The 18,941-nt window shown below is 46.5% G+C and overlaps 1 protein-coding gene across 1 annotated transcript in view; it reads left to right on the plus strand.

The window, feature by feature from the left end:
• LOC139235120 (clathrin light chain A-like) overlaps positions 1-18,941 on the plus strand; it is a 93,932-nt gene that overhangs the window by 37,103 nt on the left and 37,888 nt on the right. The window contains exon 3 of the mRNA XM_070866316.1: positions 10,508-10,551. Coding sequence (XP_070722417.1) covers positions 10,508-10,551 — 44 coding nt within the window. The remainder of the gene's footprint in view (positions 1-10,507; positions 10,552-18,941) is intronic.

Genomic DNA, 18,941 nt, shown 5'->3' on the forward strand with positions numbered 1-18,941 from the left:
ACTGATTGAAAGCCAATTGCTGGCATCTGCTGCCCACTCATTGGGCAGAAATTAACAACCCCCAGAGTGCAGCTGTTTGAAAAGATACACAAGAACATAAGAAATAGGAGCAGGAGTCGGCCATTCGGCCCCTTGAGCCTGCTCCGCCATTCAATACGATCATGGCTGATCTGATCATGGACTCAGCTCCACTTCCTCGCCCACTCCCCATAACCCTTCACTCCCTTATCGTTTAATAATCTAACTATGCCCACCTTTAATATATTCAATGACCCAACCTCCACAGCTCTTTGCGGCAGAGAATTCCACAGATTCACGCCCCTCAGAGAAGAAATTCCTCCTCATTTCCATTTTAAATGGGCAACCCCTTATTCTGAAACTATGCTCCCTAGTTCTAGATTCCCCCACGAGGGGAAACATCCTCTGTGCATCTACCCTGTCGAGCCCTCTCAGAATCTTATATGTTTCAATAAGATCACTTCTCATTCTTCTAAACTCCAATGTGTATAGGCCCAACCTGCTCAACCTTTCTTCATAAGACAACTCTTCATCTCAGGAATCAACTTTGTAAACCTTCTCTGAACTGCCTCCAATGAAATCTTTCCCTCCTTAAATACAGAGACCAGTACTGTACGCAGTACTCTACATGTGCAGTTGTAGCAGGACTTCTCTGCTTTTATACTCTATCCCCCTTGCAATAAAGATCAACATTCCATTTTCCGTACTAATTACTTGCTGCAGCTATACACTAGTTTATAAAATATCAGTTACATTTTATGATAGTGTTCAAAGGAAAGGATATCTACACTTTTTTTCTTGAAATGCGATATTGGCGATAGGTTCTGTTTAATAACCCTTCAGCAAAGAAATATGAAAACTTGCACAGTTGCAAAGTACGCTCTGACAAAACTTGGCTTTAAATTCAAAGTGAGAAAATGGCAGCGATGCCCCATGGTAGTTGGAATCTTATACAAAATGAATCCAGTTCTCTGGAACTGGAGCCAGTCTATTAATGATTTAGACGAAGGAATTGAGTGTATTATCTTCAAGTTTGCAGATGACACTCAGCTGGGTGGTGGTGTGAGCTGTGAGGAGGACACTAAGAGGCTGCAGGGTGACTTGGACAGGTTAGGTGAGTGGGCAAACACATGGCAGATGCAATATAATGTGGATAAATGTGAGGTTATCCACTTCGGTGGCAAAAACGCGAAGGCAGAATATTATCTGAACGGCGGCAGATTAGGAAAAGGGGAGGTGCAACGAGACCTGGGTGTCATGGTACATCATCATTGAAAGTTGGCATGCAGGTACAGCAGGCGGTGAAGAAGGCAAATGGTATGTTGGCCTTCATAGCGAGGGGATGTGAGTATAGGAGCAGGGAGGTCTTACTGCAGTTGTACAGGGCCTTGGTGAGGCCTCACCTGGAATATTGTGTTCAATTTTGATCTCCTAATCTGAGGAAGGACGTTCTTGCTATTGAGGGAGTGCAGCGAAGGTTCACCAGACAGACTCCCGGGATGGCAGGACTGACATGTGAGGAGAGACTGGATCGACTGGGCCTGTATTCACTGGAGTTTAGAAGGATGAGAGGGGATCTCATAGAAACATATAAAATTCTGACGGGACTAGACAGGTTTGATGCAGGAAGAATGTTCCCGATATTGGAGAAGTTCAGAACCAGGGGACATAGTCTAAGGATAAGGGGTAAGCCATTTAGGACTGAGATGAGGAGAAACTTCTTCACTCAGAGAGTTGTTAACCTGTGGAATTCCCTGCGGCAGAGAGTTGTTGATGCCAGTTCATTGGATATATTCAAGAGGGAGTTAGATATGGCCCTTACGGCTAAAGGGGTCAAGGGGTATGGAGAGAAAGCAGGAAAGGGGTACTGAGGTGAATGATCAGCCATGATCTTATTGAATGGTAGTGCAGGCTAGAAGGGCCAAATGGCCTACTCCTGCACCTATTTTCTATGTTTCTATGAAAGGACTGTAAGCCTTACTGCCAGTGTTTCGTGGAAGACATTAAAATTTCCACCCAGAGGGTAACATTTATTTGACTAACAGCCGTTCTGTATCGACAATAAGGCAAGGGAACTCTGGCTGTGTCAAGCCAGTGATTCTGACCTTACCATTGAGACAATATAGAAACATAGAAACATAGAAAATAGGTGCAGGAGCAGGCCATTCGGCCCTTTGAGCCTGCACCGCCATTCAATGAGTTCATGGCATGCAACTTCAGTACCCCATTCCTGCTTTCTCGCCATACCCCTTGATCCCCCTAGTAGTAAGGATTACATCTAACTCCTTTTTGAATATATTTAGTGAATTGGCCTCAACAACTTTCTGTGGTAGAGAATTCCACAGGTTCACCACTCTCTGGGTGAAGAAGTTTCTCCTCATCTCGGTCCTAAATGGCTTACCCCTTATCCTTAGACTGTGACCCCTGGTTCTGGACTTCCCCAACATCGGGAACAATCTACCTGCATCTAACCTGTCTAAACCCGTCATAATTTTAAACGTTTCTATGAGATCCCCTCTCATTCTTCTGAACTCCAGTGAATACAAGCCCAGTTGATCCAGTCTTTCTTGATATGTCAGTCCCGCCATCCCGGGAATCAGTCTGGTGAACCTTCGCTGCACTCCCTCAATAGCAAGAATGTCCTTCCTCAAGTTAGGAGACCAAAACTGTACACAATACTCCAGGTGTGGCCTCACCAAGGCCTTGTACAACTGTAGTAACACCTCCCTGCCCCTGTACTCAAATCCCCTCGCTATGAAGGCCAACATGCCATTTGCTTTCTTAACCGCCAATTCACTAAATATATTCAAAAAGGAGTTAGATGTAGTCCTTACTACTAGGGGGATCAAGGGATATGGCGAGAAAGCAGGACTGGGGTACTGAAGTTGCATGTTCATCCATTGAATGGCGGTGCAGGCTCGAAGGGTCGAATGGCCTACTCCTGTACCTATTTTCTATGTTTCTATGTTTCTATGTGACTGCATGCCAACCTTCAATGACTGATGTACCATGACACCCAGGTCTCGTTGCGCCTCCCCTTTTCCTAATCTGTCAGCATTCAGATAATAGACTGTCTCTCTGTTTTTACCACCAAAGTGGATAACCTCATATTTATCCACATTATACTTCATCTGCCATGCATTTGCCCACTCACCTAACCTATCCAAGTCACTCTGCAGCCTCATAGCATCCTCCTCGCAGTTCACACTGCCACCCAGCTTAGTGTCATCCGCAAATTTGGAGATACTACATTTAATCCCCTTGTCTAAATCATTAATGTACAATGTAAACAGCTGGGGCCCCAGCACAGAACCTTGCGGTACCCCACTAGTCACTGCCTGCCATTCTGAAAAGTACCCATTTACTCCTAATCTTTGCTTCCTGTCTGCCAACCAGTTCTCAATCCACGTCAGCACACTACCCCCAATCCCATGTGCTTTAACTTTGCACATTAATCTCTTGTGTGGATACTTGTCGAAAGCCTTCTGAAAGTCCAAATACACCACATCAACTGGTTCGCCCTTGTCCACTCTACTGGAAACATCCTCAAAAAAATTACAGAAGATTTGTCAAGCATGATTTCCCTTTCACAAATCCATGCTGACTTGGACCTATCATGTCACCTCTTTCCAAATGCGCTGCTGTGACATCCTTAATAATTGATTCCATCATTTTACCCACTACCGATGTCAGGCTGACTGGTCTATAATTCCCTGTTTTCTCTCTCCCTCCTTTTTTAAAAAGTGGGGTTACATTGGCTACCCTCCACTCGATAGGAACTGATCCAGAGTCTATGGAATGTTGGAAAATGACTGTCAATGCATCCACTATTGCCAAGGCCACCTCCTTAAGTACTCTGGGATGCAGTCCATCAGGCCCTGGGGATTTATCGGCCTTCAATCCCATCAATTTCCCCAACACAATTTCCCGACTAATAAGGATTTCCCTTTGTTCCTCCTTCTTACTAGACCCTCTGACCCCTTTTATATACGTAAGGTTGTTTGTGTCCTCCTTAGTGAATACCGAACCAAAGTACTTGTTCAATTGGTCTGCCATTTCTTTGTTCCCCGTTATGACTTCCCCTGATTCTGACTGCAGGGGACCTACGTTTGTCTTTACTAACCTTTTTCTCTTTATACTTAACAGTCGTACAGCCAACCACTTACCAGCTTGCCTGTGACGTCACCTCTCGATTTCGCACCCCTCTATCTTTGTCTGCAACTGGTTGGGCTGGTCTCTGGGCCTCCGTCTCCTACTCTCGCACTCCTTATCAGTTGCACTAGTGTCAGCACTGGTCAGAAAAACAAGACAAAACAGCACCTGCCACCCCCACTTGCCCTTAAAACTCACCCACTTCCCAAACTCACGAATGCCACTCTTTGCTGCTGCACTCTGTGCTCTGCACGAGCTGCCTTTTTTAAAACTGTATCTAGGTCAGATGACTCACTACTGGTCAGTCGTTTACAGAAATGGTTTTAACTAGCTGCTAATTGCCTCCTACTGGAGAGTTACCTTGTTTTTCTCTGCCTAAACCTCAAAGATTCCCAACTATTTAACTTTTCCCCTTTAAATTAAACTGCTACTTACTTAGAAGCTACTGACAATTGCCACTAACAATTTACTCCAGCCTCCAAATGGTTTAAAGAGAATAACCCTTAAAACTCACCCACTTACCAAACTCACGAATGCCACTCTATGCTGCTGCACTCCCTGCCATTCTGAAAAGGACCCGTTTATTCCCACTCTTTGCTTCCTGTCTGCCAGCCATTTCTCTATTCACGTCAATACATTACCCCAATACCATGTGCCTTAATTTTGCACACTAATCTCTTGTGTGGGACCTTGTCAAAAGTCTTTTGAAAGTCCAAATACACCACATCTACTGGTTCTCCCTTATCCACTCTACTAGTTGCATCCTCAAAAAACTCCAAAAGATTTGTCAAGCATGATTTCCCTTTCATAAATTCATACTGACTTGGACCGATCCTGTCACTGCTTTCCAAATGCGCTGCTATTTCATCTTTAATAATTGATTCCAGTATTTTCCCCACTACCGATGTCAGGCTAACCGGTCTATAATTCCCTGTTTTCTCTCTCCATCCTTTTTAAAAAAGTGTTGTTACATTAGCTACCCTCCAATCCATAGGAACTGATCCAGAGTCCATGGAATGTTGGAAAATGACCACCAATGCATCTACTATTTCTAGGGCCACTTCCTTAAGTACTCTGGGATGCAGACTATTAGGCCCTGGGGATTTATTGGCCTTCAACCCCATCAATTTCCCTAACACCATTTCCTGACTAATAAGGATTTCCCTCAGTCCCCCCTTGTCGCAAGACCCTTGGTCCCCTACTATTTGCTGGAGGTTATTCATGCCTTCCTTAGTGAAGACAGAACCAAAGTATTTGTTCAATTGGTCTGCCATTTCCTTGTTCCCCATTATGAATTCACCTGATTCTGACTGCAAGGGACCTACATTAGTCTTCACTAATCTTTTTCTCTTCACATACCTATAGAAGCTTTTGAAGTCAGTTTTTATGTTCCCTGAAAGCTTACTCTCATACTCTATTTTCCCCCTCCAATTTAAACCCTTAGTCCTCCTCTGTTAAATTCTAAATTTCTCCCAGTCCTCAGGTTTACTGCTTTTTCTGGCCAAGGAAATACAATTGGTTCAGACTTAACACCAAGATGTTGAACCAGGATTTTCAAGTTGAACCAGTTTTAGAATCAGGAATAGGTTTCATATTTTTGCAATACTCTGAGAATCTGAGGAAATGGAAGAAATATATTTGCAGGAATCATTGATCATAATAGAATGGCTGACCCTGTTGAATGTTCTTGTTAAATTGTTCTTGCTACTCGAGCAATATTATTGAAGTTAGATATTCTCCCATGTGAACAGGTCCACCTCTGAATAAAACTCAAGTTTTGAAAAGGTCACTTCCAAATGAAGTACTCGTTTAACGAATTTCAATCCAGCTAAAGAACCAATCTGCCAAATTGTTGAATAATCTAACACGCAAAGGAAAAGCAAATGACTGCTCCCTGGTTATTGCTAAAATAAATAGTAATAAGAGGAATTGAACAACTTTGATAAAAAGAATTCTAGAAAGTATCACAAAGCAGTATATATGGAGTTGAGGTACAGATCATTCATGACCTAATTGAATGGTCTGCTCCTGTTCCTGTGCTCTCCCAACCCTCCAGGATCAATCAAGGGTCTATAACTATCCCCTTCCTTCAATCGATCAGTACAATGGGAGCACTCCCTTGCTCTCCACTGGGTCTGTTCCGTTCACCTGAGAGGACAGACGGGGCCTCGGTTTATCATCTCATTGTTCCTTCACCAATCTACACTGGCCCCTGGTGTCCTAACTCCTCAAATTGAAAGTTCTTATCCTCATGTTCAAATCTCCTCTTCTCCCGATCTGTATCACCTCCTCCGGCCCATCAGCCCTCCTAAAGCTCTGTTCCCTGTCCCTGGCCCCTTGTACACCCCCCACACCATTAATTGCTCCAGTGTCTTCAGCTACTTATCCAACATCCATCTGCCTCGGCCCTAAGCTCTGGAACTCCCTCTCTAAACCTTTCCGCCTCTCTTTCCTCCTTTAAGACTCTCCTTAAATACTACCTCTTTGACCAAGCTTTTGGTCATGTGTCCTAATAGCCCCTTCTTTGGCTCGGTGTCACTTTTTGTCTGATTACACTCTGGTGAAGCGCCTTGGGATGTTTTACTACATTAAAGATGATATATAAATTCAAGTTATTGTTCACAACTCAAGAAGTGGAGAAATTAACCCCTGGTGTTCAGGTGAAACCAGAAATTTATGGGTGCATGTTGTGAGACTGCACTCGTTGCATGTTGAGCTTGGAGAATACAGCGCGGAGGTAAGAGTGCCTGATATGCACATGCTCCCAATTTTAATGACTGAAAATCGGAAGCAGTGTCAATTGGGAAGCTGATTTCTGCAAACATATTAAACAAGTCTCTATGCAGGGAGAAAAACCTCGCAAAACTTACCCTGTAATGCCACTAAAAGTAGCGACATAGGCCATTTCTAGAAGGATAGATTGAAACGCAGGGAAGATATGTTAAATTTGTATCGAACCTTGGTTACACCAAACTTAGAGTGCTGCGCACAGTCCTGATCTCTATATTACACAAAGGATTTACAAGGCTGATACCAGAACTGAGGTAATTATCAGGAGAGACTGAACAGGCTGAGGCTCATTTCTGTAGAAAAGAGAAGTCTGAGGGATGACCTGACGAAGGTCTTTTGGAGATTATGAAAAGATTTGGACAAGGTAGACGTAGAGAAGATGTTTCCACGTGGGGGAAACCAAAATTAGGGACCATTAATATAAGATAGTCACTAAAATATTCAAAAGGGGATTCAGGAGAAACTTCTTTACCCAGAGAGCGGTGAGAATGTGGAACTCGCTGCCACAGGGAGGGGTTGAGGCGAATAGTATCGATGTATTTAAGGGGAAGCTGGATAAACACACGAGGGGGAAAGGAATAGAAGGATATGGTGATGGGGTGAGATGGAGAGGGGTGGGAGGGGGCTGGTGTGGAGCATAAACCCCGGCACGGAGCGGTGGGACATAAACCCCGGCACGGAGCAGTGGGGCCGAACGTCTGTGTCTGTGCTGTAAATTCATTTATGATCTAATTGAATGGCCTGCTCCTGTTCCTGTGCTCTCCCAACCCTCCAGGGTCAATCAAGGGTCTATAATTTTCCCCTTCCTTCAATCGACCAGTACAACAGGAGCACTCCCCTGCTCTCCACCGGGTCTGTTCCATCCACCTGAGAGGGCAGACGGGGCCTCGTTTATCATCTCATCGTGCCTTCACCAATCTGCACTGGCCCCTGGTGTCCTAACTTCTTAAATTGAAAGTTCTTATCCGCATGTTCAAATCTCCTCTTCCCCCGATCTGTATCACCTCCTCTGGCCTGTCAGCCCTCCGAAAACTCTGTTCCCCTGTCTCTGGCCCCTTGTACACTCCCCCTTCCCCCACACACACCATTAACTGCTCAATTGCCTTCAGCTGCTTATCCAACATCCAGTTGCCTGGGCCCTAAGCTCTGGAACTCCCTAAACCTCTCCACCTCTCTCTCCTCCTTTAAGACTCTCCTTAAAACCTATCTCTTTGACCGAGCTTTTAGTCACCTGCCCTTGCATCCCCTTATGTGGCTCGGTGTCAAATTTTGTTCGATAATGCTCCTGTGAAGCGCCTTGGCCAATAAGGGAATTAAGGGTTATGGGGAACGGGCGGGTAAGTGGAGCTGAGTCCACGGCCAGATCAGCCATGATCTTTTTGAATGGCGGAGCAGGCTCGAGGGGCTAGATGGCCTACTCCTGTTCCTAATTCTTATGTTCTTATGTTCTTATGGGATGCTTCACTGCATTAAAGATGCTATATGAATGCAAGTTGCTGTTGTTGAATTCTCTCACTCTAAATTACACTTCCTTCTCAGTCCTTGCACTGTTAATTTCACGATCCTTCCGTCTGTTTGGTTAAGGAGATAGCCAGTTGCTTGTCCTGATCACTCAGGTCCCAGATGCAGTTTTCCTCACTGTGATGTTATTAGTTCACACGTTCAGCAACTTGTCTTGCACAAAATTTAAAAACCTAAACGCGCAAAAGCAAGTCGAACTAACAGCATATGCCCTTGACGCCCTGATATAGTAAATGATGACCCATTATCTGTACTTGTAGTGTGATTACCCTTCTTCTTATTGCTAAGCAGATAAAAGTACTTCATGGAATCATAAGAACAGGAGGCCATTCAGCCACTCGAGCCTGTTCCATCAATCAATTAGATCATGACTGATCCGTATCATATTCCATTATCGTAAAATCACAGCATAGTACAGCACAGAAGGAGGCCATTCGGCCTTCTTGACCTTGCCATCTCTCGTGGCCTTGCTACTCCCATCACCTCAATCGCAGATAAGGCCACCTCTGACCACTTCCTCATATCTTCACCCACATCTCCCTTCCACCCAACCCCCCCTCCCCCCCCTACACAACCCTATGTCCTTCTGTGTCCGTCCGGAAAAAACTCTGTTCTGACTCCCCTACAACTGCACTTATGAACTTCCAACTGCCTTTGGTCCTCCATTCACCAGGGCATTTCTGCAGCTACCAATCTGCTCAATCACACCCTCACCACTACCTTTGATGCCTAGTCCCTGTTAAAACAATTACTCTCTCTCACCTTGGCCATCCCCCTGGTACAGCCCTGATCTTCACTCCCTTAAGTCCAAGGGACACAGACTTGAATGGATATGGTGAACAACTGGTTTAGCCATTCACCGCCAGATCAGGCTGGACTACATAAAGCATTATTGGGTCCTGCTTTCGTCTGACAAAATTGCTTACTATTCCAGAATCATTCTGAATGCAAAGATAAACCCCGGCTTCTATTCACTGCCGACCGTTTTCTTAAACCGCTCTCCCCAGTCTGTACCCTCACCTCCGACAATAAGTGCGAGGAGTTCATGGACAATAAATGGTAGGATACTGAGAAGTGTAGAGGAACAAAGGGACCTGGGAGTGCAGGTCCACAGATCCCTGAAGGTAGCAGGCCAGGTAGATAAGGTGGTTAAGAAGGCATACGGAATACTTGCCTTTATTAGCCAAGGCATAGAATACAAGAGCAGGGAGGTTATGCTTGAACTGTATAAAACACTGGTTAGGTCACAGCTGGAGTACTGTGTGCAGTTCTGGTCACCACATTACAGGAAAGATGTGATTGCACTGGAGAGGGTAGAGAGAAGATTTATGAGGATGTTGCCAGGACTGGAGGATTTTGGCTATGAGGAAAGATTGGATAGGCTAGGGTTGTTTTCTTTGGAACAGAGGAGGCTGAAGGAAGATTTAATTGAGGTGTTTAAAATTATAAGGAACTAAGAGAAAGTGGATAGGAAGGACCTATTCCCCTTAGCAGAGGGGTCAATAACCAGGGGGCATAGATTTAAAGTAATTGGTAGAAGGATTAGAGGGGAGATGAGGAAAACCTTTTTCACCCAGAGGGCGGTGGGGGTCTGGAACTCACGGCCTGAAAGGGTGGTAGAGGCAGAAACCCTCACCACATTTAAAAAGTACTTGGATGTGCACCTGAAGTGCCGTAACCTACAGGGCTATGGACCGAGAGCGGGAAAGTGGGATTAGGCTGGGTAGCTCTTTGTCGGCCGGCAGGGACACGATGGAACGAAATAGCCTCCTTCCGTGCTGCAAATTTCTCTGATTCTCTGATTCTATATTCAATGTAATTCTAAGTTGGTGCTAGCTATAATGGTGAGCTTCACCAGTGTGAACCTGTGACACCAGTCCACCTGGGTGATTAGTTTTGGAGAAATTATTCTTGTGCATCTTTCGAACAGAAAGCGGTAAGGGCAGCATGCATGGCTACCCTGTATTCTTTATCATTCAGTGTTATGCGGTTATTAACGCTCAACTGGTTCTCTTGTTCCTTTCAGAGGTAACTGGTGAAGTGGATGCTGTTAATGGAGACTCGTATCAGGTATGTGGCTGTTTGATGTGCCTTGTGTTTTTTTAATCTCCCGAGTGCCCGTCGATAAAAACTAAGAGAGAATGTGAAGGGGTGATGCCACGCTCCCAGCAGGGAAGCTGTGTTTATGGGGAGAGTGGGTCGGAGGTAGGGCTGCAACGAGGCACTGGAGAAGGTGCCTCGCAGGGATGACACCAGAACTGAGAGGTTATATCTATCAGGAAGGACTGAACGTTTGGAACTCACTACCACAAGAAGCAGTTGAGGCGAATAGAATTGTTGCATTTAAGGGAAAGCTAGATAAATAGATGATGGAGAAAGGAATAGAAGGCTATGCTGATGGAGTTAGATAAAGATGGGTGGGAGGAGGCTCGAGTGGAGCATAAACGCCAGCCTGAATTAGGTGGGCCGAATGGCCTGTGTCTATGCTGTAAATACTGTGTAACTCTCTCCTGGTGACTATGGCTCCCAGTTGGGATTGTAACTCACCCATACTATCCTTGGTTGGTGAAAGACCAATTGTAAGACTGGGTTGGACAGACTGGATGCGGGGAGGATGTTTCCCCGGGCTGGGAAGTCTAGAACAAGGGGTCACAGTCTCAGGATATGGGGTAGGAAATTTAGGAGCGAGATGAGGAGAAATGTTTTCACTCAGAGGGTGGTGAACCTGTGGAATTCTCTACCACAGAAGGCTGTGGAGGCCAAGTCACTGAATATATTTAAGAGCAAGATAGATAGATTTCTAGAAACAAAAGGCTTCAAGGGGTATGGGGAGAAAGCAGGAATATGGTGTTAAGATACAGGATCAGCCATGATCATACTGAATGGAGGTGTAGGCTCGAGGGCCGAATGGCCTACTACTGCTCCTATTTTCTATGTTTCTATGTAATTACAGTGTTTAACTACTGAGGACGACGAAAGGATTATGAGTGCAACCCTAACTATGAGTATAAAGAATGAATTGCTTTTGCTTCAAGAGCAAGCACTTGATATTTTCTCAATTATTTTCAAGAATATAAGAAAATGTGGAACAAGCAAAGGCCACTTGTCCCATCAGATCATCTATACTCCAGCTGCAGTGACACTGAAGCTGCTGTTGGAGATTTACCAGGATGGTTCCAGGGATGAGGGACCTCAGTTATGTGTAGAGACTGGAGAAGCTGGGGTTGTTCTTCTTGAGCATAAGTGTTGTGTATGTAAACTTTACTAGTGTATAAGACTTGCCACCAGGGGCGCACCTGTTGGAGACCCAAGGGTCACCTGCATACCTCGGGCAAGAAGGTATAAAAGGCAGTCTACCATGCTGCTTCCTGACTCCAGAGTTACTTCAAAAAGACCAAGGTCACAACAGTTTGAGCTTACAGTATACAGTCTTGTGGAGTTATTCTGAACATAACGATAAGAACATAGAATTAGGAGCAGGAGTCGGCCATACAGCCCCTCGAGCCTGCTCCACCATTCAAAGAGATCACGGCTGATCATCGACCTCAACTCCACTTTCCCGCTCGATCCTCATATCCCTTGATTCCTCTGGAGTCCAAATATCTATTGGTCTCAGCCTTGAATTAAAAAAAAAGACTTGCATTTATATAGTGCCTTTCACAACCACTGGATGTCTCAAAGCGCTTTACAGTCCGTGAAGCACTTTTGGAGCGTAGTCACTGTTGTATACTCAACGATTCTGCAGAAAATTCCAAAGATTCACAATCGCTCTGAGTGAAGAAACTCCATTTCATTGTATTATATTCTTAAATGGCCGGCCCCTTATCCTGAGACTATTCCTCTAGTTCTAGACTCTCCAGCCAGGGAAAGCAATCTCTCAGCCTGTGGCCCTGTCAATCCTCCTCAGAATCTTGTATGTTAAGGAGAGAGTAAACACGTTACACGCAGCTACTGCAAGCTTTATAGTCCTTGTTGGCAGCCAGAGATTGAAGCACTCTTCGAAGAGTATGAGAAGACCAGTGTCTGGACAAAATAATAGCACTACTGGAGTCACTGACCTCTGCCCACCTGAATTGATGGACGGGACAGTGGAGGGTCTTGACTCATTCCAGTCACAAAGCTCGAATACGTCTCCGTAAGATTGGAGCCATTGAGCTGCTTAATCCAAAGTTACGGCCAGAAGACGAAACCTGAGGAGCTGACTAGACAGAAGATACAGAAAGAGCTCTTTTTAAGCATCCAACAAAGCCCCACCACTATCATCCCCTTACACTACAGATGAAATAAACAAGGCCCCCATGGCCGCAAAAACTGGGAAAGCTGCTGACATTCATCCCGAATGCTTCATGTGTCTGGGACCAAAAGGACGAGCATGGTTGGCAGAGGCATTCATGCCATACATTCAACAGGGAAGGTCCCCAGAAAGCTGGCGTGAAGCAATAATTATTGCCCTTCTCAAACATGGGGAACAACCAAATAATGTCACAGGGTTTTGTCCAGTATCTTGTGGAGTCTTCTCAGCAACTCACAACTTAATGGGGAGGGTTTTACTGGGCGGTTTCACGCCTATCAGGCCATCATGGTAAAGGGATAAGCAAGTTTCAGACCGGGACAAAGTGTCATATTGGGGCTGGCTTCCAGGGCAATATAAAAACTGGAACAGTGCTGCTGGACTTATCCACCGCCTACAACATCATGGAGCTTTGGGTTATTGCTCAAGACAAATGTCATAGCATGATGCAAGTCCTGGCCACAATGTGGGGCAACCTTAGATTCCGGAGATCAACAAAGCACGCCCCCTCAATGATTGTCTCCCTCAATTTTCTGTACTGGTTCCTTCACTATTCAACATCAACATTACTGGCTTATCTGATTTACTTCAGTTCATTTATGCTGGCGACATCGTCCTTGTGACTCAAGACGTTCAGCGAGACCCTCTGTACCAATCTGAAGATAATGGCAGAATACTTTCAACACTGTAAGCCCTGGCCCACACCTCCACAACTTGGTGACAGCATTTCACCGAAACAACAAAACCACTAACTCCAACTACTTAATGTCACCTTCTGTGATCAATAGGTGCACAATGAGTCCCATCCAAAGGACTTGTGTGCAACTTTGGACGAAGCTTAATTTGAAAAAAAACGCTTTCTCAGGATGTGGGCATCGCTGGCAAGGCCGGCATTTATTTCCCATCCCTAATTGCCCCTTGAGAAGGTGGTGGTGAGCCGCCTTCTTGAACCGCTGCAGTCCGTGTGGTGAAGGTGCTCCCACAGTGCTGTTAGGGAGGGAGTTCCAGGATTGTGACCCAGCGACGATGAAGGAACGGCCGATATATTTCCAAGTCGGGATGGTGTGTGACTGGGAGGGGAACGTGGAGGTGGTGGTGTTCCCATGCGCCTGCTGCCCTTTACATTCAAGATGATGGAGTTCACAGGTTTGGGAGGTGCTGCTGAAAAAGCCTTGGTGAGTGGCAGTGCATCTTGTAAATGGTACACACTGCAGCCACGGTGCGCCGGTGGTGGAGGGAGTGAGTGTGTAAGCTACTGGATGGTGTGTCGATCAAGTGGCTGCTTTATCCTAGACATTGTCGAGCTTCTTGTGTGTTGTTGGAGCTGCACTCATCCAGGCTGTACAGACAGTTCAACTCATTTTTAATAGGCTTTCCTCTCATCTGGTGATGGAAGCAGATTCAATGATAACTTTCAAAAGGGGATTAGATAAATACTTGAAGGGGAAAGATTGCAGGGGCTATGGGAAAGGGAGGGTGAGTGGGACTAAATAAATAGCTCTTTTAAAGAGTGTGGTTATAAGATTCTATGAATACCCCGTGTCTGAGCCAGAGAACAGATAATCACTGTACTTATCTAACTGATTATTTAATCTGTTATTGGCTTAAACCAACCCAGAGATTAGGCACCAAATAGACAAATGTGCTCTAGGTCACCAATTCTCAGCTTGGTCTGTCCACCTATTCCTTGGACACCTTCCGCACCTTTTCTCAACCTCTTCCATCCCTCTTGCCTCGCCTTTAAAATCCTGGCTTGCTACTGCCCACCAGAGTCCTGTACCAAGTTTCTCACTAAGATATCCTCACACTTTACCCCCCTCAGCCTCTGCACCGAGCCACTTTTCAATCTCCATTATTGTGGGAGGTGTCTACACCATTCTGAGACACTGGAGCACTTGACCCAGAGGAACAGGGGAGAAATTTCAATGCTGCACCTTGACCCAGTGTACCAGGGGCCGTCGATGTGGGAACAAGAGCTGAAAGGACTGGGAGTGAGAAATTGGGCCCTTCTAAAATTGCATCGATGGCACGCGTGTGCACTCGTGACGCGAATACAAGATAAAAGTTCACAGAGTCAGGATAAATGGTTCATTCTCGGGTTTGCAATCAATAACTAGTGGGGTGTCGCAGGGATCAATGCTGGGACCCCAACTATTGAGCCAAAGATTGGCAGCGGTTACACTCTGAAATTGTTGAACTCGATGTTGAGTCCAGAAGGCTGTAAAGTGCCTAAATGAAAGATGAGGTGCTGTTGCTCGAGCTTGCGTTGAGCTTCGTTGGAACAGTGTAGGAGACCGAGGACGGAGAGGTATGTCATACTCACAGAATCATAACTTCAGCCAATGTCCCAGTAAGAGCAAGGACCTGAGCAGCAGCATACAGGTAGCTGGGTAGCAATTCAAAAATACATGCAGTGACATCACAGGATAGCTGGTAACTGAATGGTTGGTGAAGGTCACACTTTTTTTTACTTCAAGTTAGGAGCTGGGGTTAAATAGCTGGTTAATAATAAAGCAGAAGCTTGGAGATTAGTAACTCTTAATACTATATTAAGTTAGTAACTGTTAATACTAAATTATACTAATAACTGTTAATACTATATTAAATTGGAAACTGTAATACTATATTATATTAATAACTTGAATTAGATACATCATAGTCTTAAGTTTCTGTAAAGTTAGTTATTAGTCGAATAAATAAAGACATGGCAAGGCAGCTCGGCCCAGTGGGGGGTATCCTGTGCCACGTGGGAAATCCAGGAAGCTTCCCAACCAAGTGCCACGTGGGAAATCCAGGAAGCTTCCCAACCAAGTTTCGTCAGCTGGAGGAGTTCGAGCTCCGGGTTTCGGAGCTTGAGCAGCAGATGGCATCACTGCGGTGCATCTGCAACGCTGAGAGCTTCGTGGATAACACGTTCCAGGAGGAGTGCACAGGTAGAGAGGGAATGGGTGACCGCCAGACAGAAGAGGAGAACTAGGCAGGTAGTGCAGGAGTCCCCTGAGTGCATCTCCCTCTCCAACCAGTATTCTGTTCTGAGTACTGGCGAGGGCGATGGTACCTCTGGGGAGTGCAGCCAGAGCCAAGTCTGAGGCACCACGGGTGGCCCAGCTGCACAGGGTGGGGGGGGGGGGGGGAGGAATAAGAGTGGAAGAGCAAAAGTGGTAACGGATTCGATAGTTAGAGAAGCAGACATGACTCCAGGATGGTATGTTGCCTCCCTGGTGTCAGGGTCAAGGATTTCACTGAGCAGCTGCAGAACATTCTGTGGGGGGTGGGTAGGTGAACAGCCAGAGGTTGTGGTCATTTTGGCATCAACGACATAAGTAGAAAGAGGGATCAGGTCCTGCAGGAGGATTTTAAGGAGCTAGGAAAGATATGAAAAAGCAGGACCTTAAAGGTAGTAATCTCCGGATTACTGCTGGTGCCATGAGCTAGTGAGTCCAGAAATAGGAGGATAGAGCAGATGAATACGCGGCTGGAGAGATAGCGCAGGAGGGAGGGCTTCATATTCCTGGGTCATTGGGACCGGTTCCGGGGGGAGGTGGGATCTGTACAGGCCGGACGTGTTGTACCTCAACAGGGCCGGGACCGATATCATCACGGGGAGGTTTGCTAGTGCCGTTGGGGAGGGTTTAAATTAATTTGGCAGAGGGATGTAACATTAAAAAGAGGAAATAAAGTGCTCAAAGGATTGGGAGAGGCAGAGAGCACTAAAGTAAGAAACAGTAAGGTATTAGGTGGGTTCCAACTAAGAGAGAATACAGGATGGTGTAAGATGGGTTTACAGTGTATGTATGTAAACGTATGTAAACAAGGTAAGTGAGCTGCAGACGCAAATAGCCACATGGACGTATGATGTTGTGGCATTAACTGAGACCTGGCTCAAAAAGGGCAGATTGGGTATTAAATATTCCTGGTTATAAGGTGTTCGGGAAAGATAGGGAATGAGAGATAGGAGGTGGTGTGGCAGTATCGGTTAAGGAAAATGTTCCAGTGCTGGAGAGAGAGGATGCCCTGGAGGGGTCAAGCACAGAATCTATATGGCTAGAGTTAAGAATTACTAGAGGTGCCCTTACACTACTCAGTGTATTCTATAGACCACCAAATAGTGGGAAAGATATGGAGGAGCAAATTTGAAGCGAAATTACAGAGAGGTGTAGGAACTATAGAGTAGCAATAATGGGGGACTTCGACTGTCCTAATGTAGACTGGATCATAATAGTGTAAAGGGCGGAGAAGGGGAAGAATTTTTGAAGTATGTTCAGGAGAACTTTATTGATCAGTATGTTTCTGTAGTGTCTTTGCACCTTGTTACAAACTCACACGAGGCATGGATGTATCAGACACGGTCACTCTGTGACCTTCACTTTATTTCCAGGACTGAAGAGTGCTGATCCTGGGTGGAACCTCCCCTTTTATACCTGGAAGCCCAGGTGAGGAGCTCACTCCCTGTGGTCAGGGTGTGCATTACAAGGGTACAGGTTCAGTGTGCATGAGTTACAGTTACATACTCATAGTCATTGCAAGATGGTGAAATACATGACATCACCTCCCCCCTTAGGTCTTTTTGTTTCAGAGGTTAAGTCTATTGGGTGGTCGACGCTCTCTCGTGGAGCACCGCAGTTGTGGCTCTAGTGGCTGAGCCTCAGCACGCGTCTCTGTCACTTGGTGATTCCGGCCTGTCCAGGCTGGCCGCAGGGACTGTGCATGCCTGAGGGCTGTCTTTGTTGCTCGTGCGCTGACAGTGGTGTGGGTGCTATCTCATCATGCTCTTCCTCCGTGTCTGCACTGAACCTTGTCTTTACTTGGTCCAAGTGTTTGCGGCATATCTGCCCATTGTTTAGTCTGACCACCATGACCCTGTTTCCTTCTTTGCCAATTACGATGCCCTCAAGCCACTTGGGTCCCAAAGCATGGTTAAGAACAAATACCGGGTCATCTATTTCTATACACCTCCCCCTTGAGCCTCGATCATGAAGCTCAGTTTGGGACTGGCGCTTGCCCTCAACAATGTCTGCCAGGGCTGGGTGAATGAGGGACAGCCGCGTCTTGAGCATGCGTTTCATGAGGAGTTCCGCTGGCGGGACTCCCGTGAGAGAGTGCGGCCGGGACCTGTAGGCCAGCAGGAGGCGCGATAGGCGGTACTGAAGGGAGGGTCCTTGGATTCGTAGTATGCCCTGCTTTATGACTTGGACCGCCCGTTCCGCCTGGCCATTGAAGGCCGGCTTGAACGGTGCTGTCCGGATGTGCTTGATCCCATTGCCCGACATAAACTCCTGGAATTCATGGCTGGTAAAACACAGGCCATTATCGCTGACCAGGATGTCCGGCAAGCCGTGGGTCGTGAAAACCATACGCAGACTCTCCACTGTGATGGATGTCGTGCACGAGTTCAATATGATGCACTCGATCCACTTCGAGTATGCATCGACAATGATCAGGAACATTTTCCCATGAACGGGCCCGCATAGTCCACATGAATACGTGACCATGGCCTGGTGAGCCAGGGCCACGGGCTGAGTGGGGCCTCCCTGGGGGCATTGCCCAGCTGGGCACACGTCGTGCACCTGCGAACCCAGTGTTCCAGGTCTGAGTCAATCCCCGGCCACCACACATGTGACCGGGCAATGGCCTTCATTAACACGATGCCTGGGTGCTCGCTGTGGAATTCCCTCATGAACGCTGTCCCTTCCTTTCTGGGGCATGACTACCCGGCTGCCCCATAACAGGCAGTCGGCTTGGATGGAGAGTTCATCCATCCGTCTCTGAAACGGTCTGACCTCCTTGGGGCACGCCCTGTGTGCGGGCGCCCAGTCCCCAGTCAGGACACATTTCTTTATCATGGATAGGAGGGGGTCGCTGTTGGTCCAGAGTTTGATCTGGCGGGCTGTGATGGGGGAGCCTGCAGTGTCAAAAGCCTCAACGGCCATGACCATCTTGGCGCTCTGCTCCGCGCCTCCTCGGTGGTGGCCAGTGGGAGCCTGCTGAGCGCGTCAGCGCAATTTTCGGTGCCTGGCCGGTGCCATATGGTGTCGTCAGCTTGAGGGCCCATCGCTGTATGCGAGCTGACGCGTTTGCGTTGACAGCCTTGCTGTCGGACAACAGGGATGTTAACAGCTTGTGGTCCATCTCTAGCTCAAACCGTCTACCGAAAAGGTACTGGTGCATC

This window comes from Pristiophorus japonicus, chromosome 2, assembly GCF_044704955.1.
Source record: "Pristiophorus japonicus isolate sPriJap1 chromosome 2, sPriJap1.hap1, whole genome shotgun sequence".
Taxonomy (NCBI): Eukaryota; Metazoa; Chordata; class Chondrichthyes; family Pristiophoridae; genus Pristiophorus; species Pristiophorus japonicus.